The 19084-nt window shown below is 42.8% G+C and overlaps 1 protein-coding gene across 1 annotated transcript in view; it reads right to left on the bottom strand.

Annotated features, from left to right (window-relative positions):
- Nucleotides 1–17921, bottom strand: part of CTDP1 (CTD phosphatase subunit 1) — a 126969-nt gene extending 109048 nt beyond the window's left edge. Inside the window, exons 1-2 of the mRNA XM_075704704.1 lie at nucleotides 17873–17921; nucleotides 1005–1088 (exon numbers count right to left, since the gene is read on the bottom strand). Coding sequence (XP_075560819.1) covers nucleotides 1005–1045 — 41 coding nt within the window. The 5' untranslated portion in view covers nucleotides 1046–1088; nucleotides 17873–17921. The remainder of the gene's footprint in view (nucleotides 1–1004; nucleotides 1089–17872) is intronic.
- Nucleotides 17922–19084: the final 1163 nt, after the last annotated feature.

The following is a 19084-nucleotide window of genomic DNA, read 5'->3' as shown; positions in this document are numbered from 1 at the left end:
AAGCTAGCTCCCATTCAGACATAGTACAAATGAAGCAAGGTCACATAAATGAGACTGATATTACCTCACAGCTATTTACACCTGCACAGATAAAACTCTCAGGTTTATTAAGTCACTGTTGACAACTCTCAACCTCAGTTATGAGTACATAAAAAGGAAAGTAGGATACACTGTGATGAGAACTTATGTCTGTATGCATGCTTTTTACATTTTCTACCTAAGGTAGTAAGTTATCCTACATTTACCTCCACAGAAAGAAAGCATGCACAGTTATTGAGTCATAAATTTGTAATGTGAACTGTAACTCAAGTACCCATGTGGCATCTTATTCGCCTATATTCCTAGTTATGAATCCCTGTAATGGCTAAAAGGTCATATGGTTCTAAACAATGTATCTGTGACTACAGTGACGTATAAGGAGAAAGAAGGCACATATTTGAAAATTTCGGGGTATAAAACCAAGTGCCTTATGTAAATAGCAAAAGTAAATTAAGACATTTTGTAACAGTGGCACAGATCCTGTGTATTTCCTCTTCATGTGTTGGCTTTATCCACAAGGAACACCAACTCCTGCCTACAAGCAGCAGTTTTTCAGTAAAGAATTATACTTTATTAAATGATCACTCTATTAATAATGTGATCAAGAATTAATATATTCAGACCACTCAACTATAAGCAACAATTTCATAAGGCAATCTCAATATACATATTTTTTTTAAAAGCAAATGTGAAAGAGTGCTTTATCATGAAATTTAACTTTTAGAGGAAACTCCCTCTCAACTTTCCTTATAAGAGCACTCTAAGTAGACCTACTTATGTTAGGCAGTATGAATACTGTTCTCCCTCCCTACTAGTCTCCACAATTTCACAGTTACCCTTACAGGTATAATTCACAACTACCAAGACTCAAAACAGAGAAGCAAAGTAGTAAATAAGAGAAGGAAGAGACTGGATCCCTAATTGCAAGCAAGGAGAAGTTGGAAAAAAGAATTGAGAATACTTACTGAGTCAAGTCCTGGCCACATTCTGCACACAAGCCTTTCATAACAACAGGATGGCTGCATCCTTCCAGTCTCACCAAGACACCCCTGAAAAAGATGTAGTCATTTCATTTATTGCAGGTTGATTTCGAACACTTAGATTAATGACTGCAGATTGAAAGAGTTCAAAGAATAATTTCTGGTTATGATTTGAGCGCTAGCCCCCTAAGATACATGCTTTTGTCCCAACATGGGGAAAAAGACACCAAGTATTCAAATTATTCACTTTCACACCTTTAAAAGTCACAGAAACATATATTAATGTCAGTTTCTAACCTTAGTTTAGCAAAGAAGTTCAGTGTATTAACAAAACAAGCACTGTTTGTCCAGAAACAGTTTTCATTCTATTAGATAAAACTCCCCATTACTATGCTACTGAGCTACACAGTTATGAAAATCAAATATGGAAACTTTAGAATTACAGAATCATTTAAGTTGGAAAAGACCTTTAATATCGAGTTCAACTGTAAACCTAACAGTGGCAAGTCCACCACTGAACCACGTCCCTAAGTGCCATATCTACACATCTTTTTAAATACCTCCAGGGATGGAGACTCAACCACTTCCCTGGGCAGCCTGTTCCAGTGCTTGATAACCCTTGCAGTGAAGAATTTTTTCCTAATATCCAATCTAAACCTCCCCGGGTACAACTTGAGGCCATTTGCTCTCGTCCTATCACTTGTTACTTGGGAAAAGAGACCAACACCCACCCTGCTACAAGCTCCTTCCAGGTAGTTGTAGAGAGCGATAAGGTCTCCCCCCAGCCTCCTTTTCTCCAGGCTAAACAACCCCAGTTCCCTCAGCCACTCCTCATAAGACTTGTGCTCTAGACCTTTCACCAACTTCACTGCCCTTCTTTGGCACTCCAGCAACTCAATGTCTGTCTTGTAGCAAGGCACCCAAAACCACACACAGTATTTGAGGTGCAGCCTCACCAGTGCCGAGTTCTACACTGATTTCATCTTAGTTTATTTTCTTCCATCATGGCAGAAACTTATATTGTCTCAGTCTTCTTGCAACAATATTTTAATTTTTGATCCTTAAGCCTTGGATTGCCACATTTTAAAATAAAGACATAAAAAAGGATATTCTATTCTTTCTTCCAAACAATGTTTAAAACAAACAAGAAATTGGAGCTTGAAATGCAGAGAAGTGTGACATTTACTATTCCAAACTGCTTAGATGACAAAGTCTGCCTTCAGTGGAATGATCCAACTGAAGTACTCCTTTGTTTAAATTCAGTTCTCAAAATTCAGGATCTTGAAAATATTGTCATTTATTTTCTCTCAATTACTTGAACAGTCATTACAAGACACTTCTCCCATTTTCTTCAATACAGTTGAAGGAGTTGATCTTTCCGACTAAGCTTTTTTTTTAAAAAAAAAAAAAACACACTAATATGTAGATATAGTTCAGCTACTACAAAATTTCCCCAACTCTGTGACCATGAGCTGCAGCATCTCTCTAATATTTTAGAAAAATAAAAAAGTCAAGCGGCAAAAAGCCAAAACCCAAGCTCTTTCATAAGCTGGTTGTAGTGTTTTCTCTTTGGCTTCAAATCTTCACTGCAATAAGCAGACAGCACTGGGAGAAAAACTGTTTTGCATGCTCAAATCTTTCATTCATATATTTGACTAGTAAGCATTTGGGAATTCCAAAAGGAAATCCACTTTCCAAATGACACCTGCAACTGCTTACTTCCAGTGTGTCACTCATTTCTCAATGACCAGAAGACCGATGACTCTACAACAAAACTGCAGCTGGTGCCCATGCTGAGCATTTATTCCTCTTTGAGAGGAAAATCTAGATGCAGGTCAGGTTTATTTAAAGGAAAGTCTTCACAAGCCATTATACTACCAGTATTCTCATTTACAAAAGGGCAGATCTATTCCCTTCTCACTAGCAGTCATCATCTGCTTGGACATTAAACCTCCTCTTCCTGTGTAAGCATTGTAGATCTCCTTTTTTAAGCACAGTATGTTTTCACAGAAAACAAATAAATAGTCAGTCTTGGTTTTGTACAAGAATTGCACAAGAGACAAGCTATTTTTGTGGCCCTTCACTACTGGCATTTCATCATTTGATTATTTAGTTCTCCTCTCGTCCCCCTACGTTGCATTATGTCATTGGACTCTTCTCCCCCCTCCCTTTGACAATATGTCTATCTTGCTGTCTTTTACCTTGATTCATTGCTAAGTTCCTTCTTTTTAGGCTGCCAATTTACCCTAAAGACCATGACAGAATTGCTCATCTTCAACCTATGTTCAGTGTATGAACCTGAAATTACACAAACACCTAAAAGGCCAAAAAACCCCACAATACAAGCTACAGAAATGTACATAAGAGTTTACAATGACTAAGTTTTTACCCCAATTTAGTTGGTTTTCAATAGTTCAGGAAAAAAGTCTTTTGATGCCAGCTTAGAAGCCAAAATATCTTCAGGCATTCTCTACTTTGCATCCAAGGTAACATCACACTCCAGGAATGCAACAGGAGGAGCTGGTGTACTCCTGGGCTGAGGTTTGATTCAAACTAGGACATGCAAGAGTTTCCATTCATGTACAGGTACACATCATTTTATCCTTTCAACATAGCAGAGATTCTTGCAAGAAAATTAGAGTTCTAAATCATTCATCGACATTGCTCCTAAGCAGCACCTGTATACCTTAACACATACCAAAGAGCACCGCTAAATATCAGTTCTGCCCCTGCACATTTAGATATGACCAGAACACCTAATTTTACGATGCTTACTACAGATAAAAAGTACACAATACCAAGCCCATCCTCTGTGATGATGTTTAACCCAAAGGTCAGAGGAAGAACTCCAGAGCACCAGCAAACTTCTGAGTACCATATAACCAAGCTGGTCAAGTTTCAAGTACAACTGTCAGGATCTCAAGCCGACTTCTCCCAGGGGAAAAACCTAAACAACCCACATATTACTTAATGCTGCAGAAAGAAGGCCTGGACTCTACTAATGCTTAAGCATACTTAAATATTTTACTCACTTAAATCTCAGCACATATGCTTTAATTACTGAAAAGGAATATACTGTGGAAGAACAAGCATGGAACTCAAGTAAAATGACTTTTGTGAATTTCAGAACTGGAAACAGTCCTTTTAGTGTTGAAGTGAGGGATTTTCAAAATATAATGGCCAAGATCCAAGACAATTATCAGACAAGAGTGAGCTGAATCAGTGTGCATGGCTATTTTAAAATGTCTGCATATACCAAATAGGGGTCCAGGTTTCTGCTCATTCTCTTCTCTGGGTCATGAGTAACACCCGCTTAAAGAACAGAGCTACTCCCAACTCCATTTCTGGAGAGAAGAAACAGATTCCCCCCTGCCCCCAAATCTGAAGAACTACAATATATTCTACTGCTGGCAGCATTAACAGCATCATCTTCTTTCTCTCCAGGCTTCTCCAGGACCCACTTGTTGATAAGCAGAGCTCATCAGCTACTTCAACAATAATGTTCCAACGAAAACTGCCACAAAAGATGCAAAGTCTTTTTCCTTACAAACTATCACAACCGTGCAAGTGATCCAGGCATTGGGGAAGAGCTGTTGGGCTGTGAAAGGCACACTTTTTTGGGGGAGTGGCTGTATATCATTTATTCCAATACCCACCCCAATAGCCAAAGGACTGCAACAGGACAGCAAGCTGCCCACATGGTTTCTTTTAAATCCCATTATATTTTGTTACTTAAGTGAAAATTCAACAAGTAAATAAGGAAACCTACTCTAGGATCTTATTCACATTCTTTCCAGATGTGCCTGTAAATAAGAAACAGAGACACTAGGTGTGCCATTATAGCAAAATTTCATTTTTGTTGCAATAATCATGGATAGGGACAGACACTTACTAACAGCCTCAGGATGCAGATGACCATAAGCCCGTCACTGTTCTCCCAGTACTTCCAGAGTTACACATTTTAACTATTTCTAAAACAAGTCCTTTAACAATATCTGCTTTCAATCAGCAGCATGGGAAAGAAAAAAAAACCCAACAGGAAAGCTTTCATGAAATCCAATACAAGCATTTTGCTTTTATTAACAGAGGAAGTCAATGCCTTTGCTAATTCTAAGGCCTGGTCATTACCACTGTCTCCAAAGGTAAGAACTTTGTATCAAGCACAACCATGGCTGTGGTTCCCAGTAGGTTAATTACCCTGGGAAAGCCAGCACATAAAGTTCTCATATCTATGCTACAATTTGCTACTCCTCAGTTGTAGCAACCAGTTAACTGGATCACTGAAGTGAACCCACTACAAACAAAAACCAACCCCCTAAAGGTTTTATTATTTTTTAAATCTGTTTTTTCAGCATGATCTAACACTTCCAGCAGTGAAGATCGACGGCAGAAAGTGCAGGAGTTACAGGAAAACAGGAGCAAGAACTTCTTGAGCTAGCTTATCATGGAGAACCTACCTGCAGCCAGGGAGGGAGGTTTGGCCAGCTGCAGCACATTGGTACAATGGTCATGAGACAGCTTTACAGAAGAAAACTACAAAGAGCTGTACCTTAAGGGTACCCAGCATAACCTGTCTGTTACCATGTTATCTCAGTTATTCAGAACTAGTCCAACTTGAGTGTACATTAGCCATGGCTGCCTATTACAGCTTTGGTTCCACTTCAGAGGCAGCTACTCCAATGGCTTGCTGCCAAAGAAACCACAATGGCTTACTTTCTTCCCCCCCCCCCCCCATGTTTCCTCTGAAAGCCCACTCACTCCTTTGGCACTTCCAGAGAGGACTATTTCAGTACCTTGGGAGGTAGAAGAACTGATCAGCCCTACCCAGGTTTGCTGCTGGGTTTTGAGAGTCAAAGCAGCTGACAGAGCAGTCCAGCAAGCGTGACTGATAGGAAAAGATGAATGGTGCAAATGTTTTTACAAACAGGCCTAAGACTGCGGGAGGACAGAGACAGTTTGAACAACTCACACTTTCTCCCCACAGTAACCAGGCCACTTCGTTAGCATTTATCTTATCTATCTGTTCAAGACTAGCCTGAACATCTCCATGCCACTGAGATGTAAGTCTTATTTATTACCTTAACAAAGTCTGTTTCAAGGAACCATGTGCTGGCATAGAAAATACAGTGCAATTTTCCAATTGTATGAATGGGAAAATCGACAAAAGTTACAAGATGAAGCTACTGCCCTGCACTCATTTGTATCTCACAGGTATCTGTCAAAAGCCAAGAGGTTGCTGGGTTTCCTCAGATCAGTTTGGGATTGTCCTTGTTTCAGCTGGGATAGAGTTAATTTTCTTCCTAGTAGCTGACATATTGCTATGTTTTGGGTTTAGTACAAGAATAATGTTGATAACACACTGATGTTTTAGTTGTTGCTGAGCAGTGCGTAGACTAAATCAAGGACTTTTCAGCTTCTCATGCTGTACCAGCTGAGAAAGCTGGAGATGCACATGAAGCTAGGAGGGGACACAGCCAGGACAGCTGACCCAAACTGGCCAAAGTGATATTCCATACCATATGACATCATGCTCAGCATATAAAGCTGAGGGAAGAGCTGGCCAGGGGGCTGCTGCTCTGGGACCAGCTGGGCATCGGTCAACAGGTCATGAGCAATTGCATCATGCATCACTTGCTTTGTATATTCTTTTATCATCATTATTATTACTATTTTATTTCAATTATTAAACTGTTCTTATGTCAACCCGCGAGTCTTCTCACTTTTACTGTTCCAATTCTCTCCCCTATCCCACTGGGGCAGGGGGGGCAGGGGGGAGCGAGCGAGCAGGTGTGTGGTGCTCAGTTGCCAGCTGGGGTTAAACCATGACAAGGATAAAGAAAGATATCAAATACCACAAAAGCCACATACCCCAAGTTGTCACTGTGATCACTTAAAGCCGCTGTCCTCAATGCGATGCCATATGCCCTTGCAATTAGCATTAGAAGATGTAAAACTATACTAATGCAGCAAAATGAGATTCTGGTGTACTGGGGAACAAGAGCCCCCGGCCCCGCCCCTGCAGCATGCTTAAGGGCACGCTATTAACAAATTGTCTAGGGATAAAAATACCAAATGAGCACATCTCAGATCAATGATTATTAATACCAATTATTAATATCAACTAATAATCAACAATTATTGAATCAACCAACTGATCTAGAACAAACACAAGCACACAATCCTTTAGCTGTCAGAACTAGAATGGCAGACCAGACAGATGAAATCTGATTCAACTTAAAGCCTGCTTCTACAGTTTGATTTACTCAAATTTGTGAAACAGTGACATTTTCGTTAGATTATACCAGAACATTTTGTGGTATGTGGCTGCAGCATTTAGAACCACTACAAAGAGCCTTCAAGCCCAGTTTACATCAAACCACAGCCTCTGTTACATAACACACCAGTTTCATAGCAAGGATTTTTCAAAGCCTTAATTATCATGAAATGACCGTTAAGTAATTCCTTAGATGTTTAACCATTTTATGTATTTCTTTAGTTAACCCTCATCAATACCTGCAAAGAAGCAGAGAGTCCTTGAATAATGGATTAAAAATACCAAGGACAGTAAGTACCCATGGCCCTTGCTGCTAAGGACAACCCATGGCCTACAGCCTCTTCCAGATGTTGCAAGAAACTTGTTTCATCAGTTCTTTACAGAAGCCACTTGACTTGCACTCAAGGACAAGCAAGCAGAGAAGCCTGTATTTCAAATATGCGTGAGCCACAAAGGCCTCACTCAACCAAGTCAGTCATTTTGACAAAACCCCCCAAAAAACAAACAAAAAACACCCCCAAACCCACAGCCTATCCTAGCATGATGCAGACATCAGGGTAAAGACACATATGTAATTACAACAACTATATAATAACAACTGCTGCAAGCAGTAGCTCATAGAAAGCATAGTTCACATTTCAAGGCATCATCTCAACTCTCCAAAGCTAATGGGGAAATCATGGACCTTGAGGGGTTTTTTTTTGTTAAGCACAAACTATTCACAATTACAAGGTATAATGTCTGTGAATTTCAAAACATTTTAGAACAGAAAAGCTAAAGAGTCATTTTTCTTCTACTTTTCAGGCAAGATACATGTTCAGGTTTAGACATAGGTCATGAATGCCCAGAGAAACTTAGGCCCAGACTTTCTGGATTTTATTTGTAATCCAAAAGACACCTTAAACATGAAGTAAGTCTATTTCCATGATTTGCAAGCCTTTAAGAAGCATTTCTGTTTTTTTCTGGAGAAGAGTTTGGCATTACAAGGAAGGAGGTAACCCTTTCCCACCTTCCATGCATGCATCTATGGGCAGCTTCTTTCATTTTTCAAAAAGCCACTGTTAAAAGTTCATAATGTACAATAAAAAGGTACAAGAAAAAAAGCAAACCAGTTTGCAGTGCCCTTTACATAAAATCTAGTAAATCTTTCAAAGATGATTTAGAATAGTTTTTTATTTAGAACATTTTTAGCTAAAATCTTATTATTCCAGAGAATTCAGAACTTTTTTTTTTGAAAAGATAAAGGTAAGAATACAGTTCTCCATACTTTTACATAAAACCCCCTCAAAACAATGAAGTTCATACAGAACGAATTCAAAAGTAGAGTTAAGAGCTCCCTTCTTTCCAACTTGCTTCTTTAGTATGAAGCGGTACTTCCAACAATAACAGAATAAAATAGGCTGTCACATCTCATTAACTCACTGAAGCAGCAAACGGTTCTGCAGTCCATCCCCCCCATCATTACTGTCAACTACTGACGTTATTGTTTTATGCATTTGCATTGCTACTGCCACCTCTCTCCAACTGCAGTGTTAGCAGTCACACAGCACTTCCCAATACTTGCAGCACAACTCCACTTGAGAGTTGAGGACCTGCATTTAACAGTGCAGGGCCAGAAAGATTGGAAAATTACTTTTGTGTTCACACACAGGTTACATTTTCTTAACTGAAGAGATGACTATCACTTGAAGCAGTAACAATAACATCAAAGTGAACACATGTCCTTTGACTCCTTGACTACACTTAACATCAGAACTTTACACCAACTATAGAAACATTATTGGAAAAGCCCCATGGGACTTGAAACCACTGACAGCATCTCTAAGAGGTATTTGCAAATTCTACACACAAGCATCACAGCAGTAGTCTAATTAATGCCAGTTACAGCTGGAAACATAATACATATCATAGCCAGCTTCCTTCTACCACATCACACATCTTAGAAAAGTAAGAATTATGCAGGGTATAAAAGATGTTCTGAAATAGTTAAACCATAGTAGCTTTAAGAACATGTCCAAATTTAAAAAGTGAACCATACCTGTGGCTTTAATATGAATACCCAGGATTTTCATTGTTACACTAAAGAAGGTGTTTCATTTTTTAGGATTTCCCCTCTCAGCATTTCATGAATCCACTGCCATCAGCACCTGCTTGTGTAAGAATCACAGGGCAAAAGCAATAAGTGATATGGATTTAAAAAAAGGAAACTACTTCACTCACAAAAAAAAGAAAGCTGGCAAGGAAAGAATGAGGCATGGTACAGCTCCTAAGAAAATCTACTTGCAGCTTTCAAAGGAAACAGTTTTACAAAGCTTACATTATCCCACAACCCATTTTCTAAACCACTAAGTGTAGCTGTTTAGCACACGCACTTCAAGACAAGTTCATTTGTTCAGCAACATCCATCTGACTGCATGATCAAAAAACTGTCATCCAAATCTATACATGGCATATATATACATATATATGAACACTGCCAACCTAATTGGCATTTATCCAAAAAGCTGAAGTGGCAGAGTGGTGACTACCCATCCTTCCAATTGACAGAACAATAATTAACCTAAAACTACAGTTTTCTCAAACCACACTTCAACTTTCACATCAGTTACTAAAGAACAGCAGTCATAGCTGAACTGCTGCAAAGCCAGGTGACAACAGTTTTTGACTAATCCCTTCTCTGACTCCTTTTTGTTCTTTTTAGGTGTATACCTTCTCAAATCCCCTGCCTCTCCCTCAGGTAAAGGTACCTAATTTGCCCTTATCTCAGATCAACTTACCACTGCATTCCTCCTACCCCCAGCCAAGATCACCTGTGATTACCTGAACAGATTTGGCTTGCCTTCTGTACCTGCAGGCCCACATCTAGAGAAACAGCTACAGATAAACACCAAAACAGCCTGGACACCAAAGCAGAGAAAGATGACTGAGAGAGTTTGACATGCACACAGCTAGCAGGAAAGCTATTTATGTTGGTTTTTGCTTCTTCCTGTGCATAAAGAAATCTGGGAGGATCCTGTGATCTCTCTCCCTCTGCCTTAGAAAGCTGCCTCTATTAGCAGATAATATTACACCTTATCCAAACATTTCATCACCTTCTCTGTTAGAACAAGATACTTAAGCAATCACGGTTCATCTGTCTATCTGTTACTTCCAAGCAACGCATAAAATGGGAAGAGGCTTGCCACAGGATGCGGAATCCTCAAGTCTAACAGCTTCCTCCCCTCCTTTCCCTTTTTGCATACTGGGATACTGTGGCAAACATTTATCTTGACACTACCTTCTGCATATGTTTTCCTCTGGGACTTGCTGTTAAGCCAAATGAACACAATTATATAGGAAAATTTAGTAACTCTTAACACCCTTAAAAGCAATTATGAACAAGACCATCATAAACTACACAGCAGTGTTCAAACTAAGGAGCAGTAGCTCCACATTTGGCAATAGCCACATGACATCACATGCTGTCAGGATACCCAACAGCGTCATGAGCCCAGAATCCTGACACACACTCCAAAAGCAGAGCACAACAGTTTAGAAGATGGCTCAGCATATGAAGGGGAAGTATTATAAATAGCAGTAAAGTTACCTGGAAAGTTAATTCAGTTCCCTTCTTATTTAGCAATGCCTGCCTTGGCTAGAATTGCTCACCCACGCTCTCTCCTGTGAATGGGGATTCAGACAGTTCACTCCACTAAGCCTGGACCAAGACCTTTTGCCTTACACACCAGCCCAGTGCTGCAAAGTTTTAGATGTGACTTTTACACTAGGAAGCACTACAATGCAAACAAATGGGCATTATTCAGTTACACTCTAAATGTCTAAATCACTGCCTTATTCTACAGTTTTTCTCAAAACATCTGTAGAAAGGCAATTTTTGTTTTGTTTTAAGATTATTAGTAAAATACTGGCCTGGCAACATCCCATCCTTTCCTTAAAAAAGGACATACAGTAAGAAAATAGGTGTGTTTGTAAGAAGTAATCTATGTAGTATACTGCCACCTTTTACACAGTAAAGTACAAAGCAAAGAAGTCCTTCTGGATCTGGATGGTTCTGATGAATGATAGCTTGCATAATCATCCAGCATCAGCCTGGTTACCCTAAATCTAAATCATTTCAGTCCCATCAGACAACTAAAGAAAAATTCCCTTCCCATTGCACTGGAAAGAACACAAAACGTTCGCTCTTTGTTTCAAAAATAGGTTTTTACATTGGCTTTTTTCCTTTCTTTCCCTCCTCCTTCCACCCCTCCACCCCCGCGGACCAGTGTTTTGGAAACAGCAGAAAAGATGCAGTGTGCTCTCACAGATGGCATATGTATTTCACTCTGGATAACTCCTCTTCATCAAAAGGCTAGTCTGGGGCCAACAGAAGTAGTTTCTACTGACTGGGAACAATGGTTCATCCTTTTGGACAAGAAGCACTTCCTCATCAGAAGTAGGGATATAGATTCTGAAGGAAAACACATGGTTGTTGAGCACTGTTGTAACATCCTACAAAATCTGGTAAGAAATTCTCACCCAAGTTTCACAGTATACATTACATATGGCAGCACTTTCTTGTTGACACCAAGAAAGGGGGAACCTTTCCATCTTCCAAAGCCTTTTGAAGGCCAGTAAGTCATTCCTGTTAGTGACAGTATCTACCCTTCCCCTACAGTCCAAGGGTGAGATTTCCAATTCTGTAGGTCTAGATTCAGCAAAACAAAACCTAGACAAAATGTATAATCAAGATGCTTGATCTGTAACATGTAATGCAATACTACCTGCTTTCCAGGAAGTCATTTTATGCTCCCCCTATATACTTTAAAAGACAACTGCTGCAAATTCAGCTATCCACATGTGCTAGAAGACCTTAGATGAACCTTTAATTAACATTTTTAACTACACAAAACAGATATTCATAAGAATATTTAGTAAGTGACAACTTGCAATGAATTGTCCATTATTATTCTCAAAAAGAGACTTCAAAATGAAAGGCCGGTAGCTCTTCACCAAACCTTCAGGCTAGAAAGTTCCAACTGCAAATATTTTTATATACTTTTGGTAATGTTTAAGAGCTTGCAATATCATCACCCCATATTCATTTTTATTTAGTGAGTTCAAAAGTTGGCTTATCAAATTACCTAAGGGGACTCTTCCACTGGGTAAGACTGACTTTGAAAATCCAAACAGCTGGGATCCCTACTGGGGTCAGCCCTTAAGTTGACACCAAACATGCAGTCATCAAATCAGAAAGGTCCAGGCAGGTAGGCAAGTTGTACTACTAAGATTTCTCAAAGGAAAAAACCTCTTAGGTCAAGATAGAAACTTTTAAGACAATTCAAAGCAAAAGGTCTTGTCTCTCTCTTCCTTCCTCAAACTTTTCCAATCCCTTCCAGTTCAAAGGGCTAGGTATTGTGCAGCACAAAAATTAAAGGTCTCATTCCAGTCCTCCAGTCAGAATTTTTATCCATACATTGTCTCTTCAGAAGACTATTTGTTTTACGATTAAGGAAAACCATGCAGCAGTTTCAGAGAAGAAATAACACACGTTTGCCTTTGAAAAAGACCGTGGTTTTCTGAACGATTCTAGTACTGAAGTAAAGCTCAAAAATACAGTAAAGAAACTAGAGCAATTAAATAAAAATCCATTACAATTTGGGTAAAAGCAAAATTGATTTCCAGCACAGACACATAGCTCTTTTAAAAAAATGTGTATAACCAGCTTGTAGTTCTACAACAGGATGCATAAAATAGTCCCATGAGCTATCTCACTCTGTCTGCTAGCCCATGGGTTTCTGCATACACTCACATACAGTGGCAAAGTCCTTGAGCTCAAGTAAGACAAGCAACTTAGAGTAAGATCCCTGAGAGCAGAAAATCCTCTGGTTTGGCAGAAGCCTTGTAAAGATAAAAGTAATGTGTTACTAAAGACTATCATACAAAATGCCATATGGGACATATACAACCTCAACAATGTTATTTCCCAGTGTCAACATGTCACATCCTCCTAATGACTCTACAGGCATTTATACCACCACTTTGATCTGACCTAAATATAGCTGGCTGCTGAAAGGATAAATCACCCTCCCTTTCCCTACACTACACTCCTGTTGCAGCAACTGAGCAAAATGAGGGAATTGAACCATATGGACCATTTCACAGGAGGTTGGGTGGGAAGGATGGAAAGGGGCAAAAGGAAAAAAGAGACCAAGCCACCTTCAGCTACATGTTTTCCAACACCCAGCTCATACAAGATGGAGGCACACAGAGCGTGAGCGTCCCTTCCAGCCAACTGTCATATTAGCTTGAAGCAATCACAAAACCATGGCCTAAGGAAGCTGCACTGAGGAGAACTGCAGACACAAGGCTGCTACAACCACATCACTGGAGACTTCTGAGCTTGATGCCCATTTCCAACCAAACCTGACTGGGCAGCTTGATTCTCTTAGATATGGAAGTTCCCACAAGTTTTGTGAAAACAGATGGTCACAAAGAAAAGAGACTTTGTACTCTACCATTCAGTGCTATTAGCTATAGTGTGAGGTTCCAACTTGTTAGGTGCCAGAGAACTAGGAAGAGGAGAAAAAGAAGGCAATGAAGGATGGAAACCCCTCATTTAGAACTCAGATCTCTTCCAATATCAAATGCCAACCAAACAGGAGACAGATGCATTAAAAAGCAGGCTTTCTTAGTATCACAGTATATGGGGAGGGGGAAATACACAGGAAACAGGTCAGAAAGATGCATACCAAAACTTATTATATAAAAAAAAAGGAATGAATCCACAGGTAAAAAGGAATTAGGTGAGAGATGTAGTAAGCTGGGATTGTTAAGTGTTATTCAACAATCCTCAGTGTTTGGCAATGAGTTTTTCTGTAGACTCTAATAAGCTCATTAAATATCTGACAGGATATTATGAAAACATTTGTGTCTAACTGAAACAGCAAGTTGCTTTTCCTGTAGTTTATTACAAGTGTCATTGCTTCAAAATAAACTGTAATTCATCAGCATTTTATTCCCCTTGAAGACTGTAAGAGGAAAGGTATTGGGGTCCAGGGTTAAGTGTCCTCATCTTGGGTGGTAAACTAGGCCCTGAGGCTCTGTGATATTAGATAACCAAAGGAAGTTATATTTTTTAACTATATAATCAAGTTTTTTATAGAAAAAGTGCCAAGTAACAACACAAAAATCTACAGTTTTAGAGAACAAATTCCCACTTCTTTCCTGCTATCTTCTCCAAAAAGAGGAAATACAAGTATTGCTTCACTAGAATCCAGATAGGTTTAAACAAGATTTGTTTATTACAACGCTCATATACTTTATGTTCTGTAGAAGAACGCAGGTTTTGGGTATTAAAGCTACGTAGTAAGAGACAAAGACACCCAGTACAGGTAATAAATATTTTGGAAGACTCTACTAATATGAGCCAAACAAAAGACTTTCAGTAGTCTACCCCATCAGTAGGGCCTGAAAGGGGACAATCATTTCATATCAGAAACACTTATGTAAATATTCACATAAAACAAAACAGTCACCCACCCAGAATCCTGACACACCTGTAGCAGCTTCAGAACAACTAACCTTTATGGGTAACTGGCATTAACAACATACAGAGCAGTGCAGCAGTTTTTGACATTTTATTTCTTCCTCCTGCCACCCATAGAAATTATGCTTCATTACCATCAAAGACCTTTCATTAACTGCTTGCTGTCATCCCTGCTATTTACAGTCCTAGCATGTCAAACACCTTCCTCTCTTGAGTCCTAGTTTGACATTTGATGCAATTCTACATCTGCTAGTATAAGCAAAAGCCACCTCCTGCCCACCTCAGGCTGTCACCCCCACGCCATACCACCCTCTCCCCTGTGGACAGTTTACACCATTGCCAAAAATGTCAAAAAGTGGGTAATCAAACTACAAGAAAATTAAGCGCTATATATGTGGAAAATTACTTTCATATACAGATTTATTCTCATGCCTGATATGAAAGAAAAATAACCAAAAGTTAGAAGTGTATCTTCTTAAGAGGGACAGACTTGTGCTAAAAGATGTCATTATTTTCAGAAATAATGATGACCAAATTGACATAGAAAAAACTTAGCCAGTCACATTATTTATCCTCAAATAAAAAGGTTTAACCAACTTCCATTCTCATGTTCTAACAAAAAGGAAAAATATTTGGAATAAAACAGTATTTGTACAGTGTTTAAGTGCCTGATGAATATTTACACATATCTCTGGTTTATAGAGAATTTGGGGCTAAACTGACCAAACCCACTTTTTTGAAGGCAGCAAATGGCACCTACCACCCCGGATAGTTTGGATTTTTAAAAAGTGTGTCTTCTGGAGATACTGAATAAATTTCAGCTACATTACGTACCTTAATCACACCCATATTTTAATACTGCACAACCTTAACATATATTTAAATATTGCTGATAGGTAGAGAAATGTTATTATCTCCATTCCACAAAATGGGAAGCCACAGGCAAGAGATTAAATGCTCACCAAAAAACTTTTAAGTGACCAAAGAAATGCAGCTATGTCTCCAACTGCTGACCCGGTTTACTACCTCTTCACTTGAACTCTTTTTTTACATTGACCTACTAAATACCATTAGAGAATGCAACAGAGAATGCACGCTGAAGAGTCAGAATTCCAGAAGTGTAACGTCTAGCAACAGTCAATATTAAGAACTAACTTATAGTGGTATGAGATACAAATGTTTTAGAAGCCAAGAACAACAGTAATAAAGAACACAATTTTTTGCTAATTGTCTCAAAGCAAGTACTTGCTAATTATAATCAAGTGAATCAAGACTAGACAAATCTAATAAAAGCGTTGTATAAAAATTGGTGCACTCAAGTCCTAAAGTTTACACTAAGCAAAGCTAAACCTAAAATGCTGCTACATCAGACCCAGCATATTTTAAATTGTTCAAAATTTAAAATCTTTTTTGTTTTGCCTTTCCTCCCAAGTACTTAGCTGACATAATAAAAAGACAAGATAACTTTATCTCCCCTTCTACTCAGCCCGATGAAGATGAATGACATCATGCAGACAGTGTTTTAAAATTGTAGTCTGTAGTCTTTTAAAGATGTCTTTAGTCTGACCTAGCATTTATTGTACCTTTGTTCTAAATCAGATATTAAAAGATTGTTCATATTGCAACAGATGCAATAGCAGAATGCTGATGTGGCACATAAGAAAAGCCACAGTCTTATCTCAGAAAGAATAATACTCTCTGTAGCAAGAAAAACAGAACTTATATCTCTTCTGTAGCACCTTATATTACTAACTGATAAAAAAAAGAATCAGATTGTTTCTTTCCTGAACCTTTGAAAGCACCCCCATACACAGATGTTTTGCATATACCAGCAATTTTCAATCAAGAAAGTTTAGGCCTGGCTGCACCCACCCAAAAATCAAGAGAACTACAATAAAAGAAAATAACTGGCTGTCATAAAACAGAGGAAGTAGAGTCTTTCAATGGTTTCCTGTTGAGGAAAAAAAAAAAATCTGCTTGAAGTACAGGGTAGCAAGCTATTAGCCAAATTTAACTTAGAAATCTGAGAGGCCCTATCTAACTATTAGCCATTTAAGAATTAAAAAGTGGACCAGCCTTATCAGGACAAAGCCACTGTTAAACTACGAAAAAAAATCTCTCATTTAATCCCTTGCTCTTCTGAAACTTCAAGTTACACCACCTCGTTTATATTTGCAAAGCTTTCTACATTAAAACATCTACAGTATTAAAAGCATTTAGGCTACCAATATTGGATGTATGGTATCTAGTAATTTAAAAATGTCTTGCCACAGCACTGATTCCCATTAAAATCCCTCGTATCAAGCAGGAAATGATCCCTCTGCCACCAGAGTTTTGCACCAACCTAACACTGAACTGCCAAACGAAAGAAAAAAAAAAAAAAAAGTATTTCCAAGCAGGTTTGCCAGTAAGAGCCGTTTTCAGGGAACCCTGAAACACGTGATGGGGATGCTGAGCTCCGAGGCAGAGCTCACAGCAAAGGACTCGGCTCTCTAACAAGGGACTGGAGCGTGATCTCTTCTTGCACCTCCCCAGCCTAACCTCCTCCTCCTCCTCCTCCTCGCAGGGCTGCTTCCCGCACATTACCCAGCTCAGAGCAAGGGCCTTTCCCTGCCGGCAGAGACACGATGGTGGGCCGCAGGCCAGAGCACGGCCCGGCTTCACCACCCACACCGACCGCCGCGAAGGGGAAGCGGAGCTTAAGGAGGGGACCAGGCTGCTGGTACACACACACCGCCTCGCCAGCGCCTGCGACCGCCGGGAGCCGAGGAGAACGCGGTGCCGCCTTCCCCCCACCCCGCGCCGGCAGGCAGGGTATGGGGAGCGCCGGCCGCACAGGCGGCCCGGCCCCAGCGGGTACCCGCTCCCGCGGCGCCCCGTGGCCGGGCCGGGCGCAAGCCGCCGCCCTTCCGGCCGCCCCGCAGGGGAGCAGGGCCCGGCCCGGCCCCCACAGGAGAGGCGCGCAACTCGCGTCCCCGGAGCGGCTCCCCGGGCCGCTCGCCGCCACCGCCGCCCGGTCCAGCCGCCCCCCGCCGCCGGCCCCGCACTCACCCGGGCGCGATGACCTGTCCGGGCCGCGCACACAGCTCCCGCACCACGCCGGGCCGCTCCGCTTTCAGCTTGCGCTCAGGGCCGGCCCGCTGCGGCCGGGTGCTGGCGCCGCTGGCGGCGGGCGGCGGAGCGGCGGGGCCGGCGGCGGGGCGCGGGGCGGGCGGCAGCGGGGCGCACAGCGCCAGCACCGACCCGATCTGCACCGCCGCCCCCACCGACACCTTCCACTCCAGCAGCCGCAGCGGCCGCGGGCCCGGCGCCCGGATCTCCGTGATCACCCCGGCCGGGCCCTCCGCGCCGGGCCCGCCGCCCCTCTCCGCCGGCCCCTCCATCCTCCCGGCCGGGGGGTGTCGCTACGGCAACGCCCGCGCCGCCGCGGGCCCGGCAGTGGGGCCGGAGCCTGGCGCTGGCACCGCTGCCGCCGCCGGGGTTGGGGGGCGTGGGGGCGCCCCAGCAGCCGCCGTCGGCGCCGACAGGCAGCGAGGTCACGGCCCCTCTGCGCAGGCGCCGGGCGCCGGGCGTCCGGCCGGGCTTAAAGGCACAGGCGCACCCAGCTCGCCCCGCGGGGCGGCTCGGGAGGGGAGGGGCGGGGCCGAGCCGGGGCCGGGGCGCGGTGGGGAGGAGGTGGCCCCGCTCGTGCCGCCCCACCCCCCGGCGGGGGGGAACGCGTAGCGCCCCTCCCCCACTCCAAAGGCGTTTCCGGATCCGCGCGCGCCCGCCCCTCTCCCCAGGGCGCGCGGGGCCAGCGGCGGGGGCGCGCGCGCGGGCGAGAACTACGGCTCCCGGCAGGCGGCGCGCGCGGGGCGGCCTGCCAGCCCCAGCGTGCCCCGCGCGCCCGCCCCTCCCCCGGGGCGCGCGGGGCGCCGCAGCTGCCCCCCCGCCGGCCGCTCCCCCCCCCGCCGCTCCGCTCCGCCCCGCGTCGGAGAGGGAGGTGGGAGGGGGCGCGCCCCTGCCTGGGGTAGCGATCGCCTCCCCCGGGCGGAGGCCGCGGCCCGGTCCCGCACCGGCCTGCCTCGGGCGGGCGGGCAGGGAGGAGCGGGAGCGGGAGCGGGGGCGGCGGGGGGGGGGAGGGGGGCGGCGGGCGCTCAGCGCGCTGCCTGCTCCTGCAGAGGCCGGCCCTGGCGGGAACGTCCCCACTGGTCCCCACAGGGCCGAGAGGGCTGCCGAGAGCTCAGGGCTGAGGGCTTCCGAGGGGCGGGCCTGCCCGCCTCT

Source organism: Pelecanus crispus, chromosome 2 (assembly GCF_030463565.1).
Source record: "Pelecanus crispus isolate bPelCri1 chromosome 2, bPelCri1.pri, whole genome shotgun sequence".
Taxonomy (NCBI): Eukaryota; Metazoa; Chordata; class Aves; order Pelecaniformes; family Pelecanidae; genus Pelecanus; species Pelecanus crispus.
This window is presented reverse-complemented; position numbering and strand designations above follow the sequence as displayed.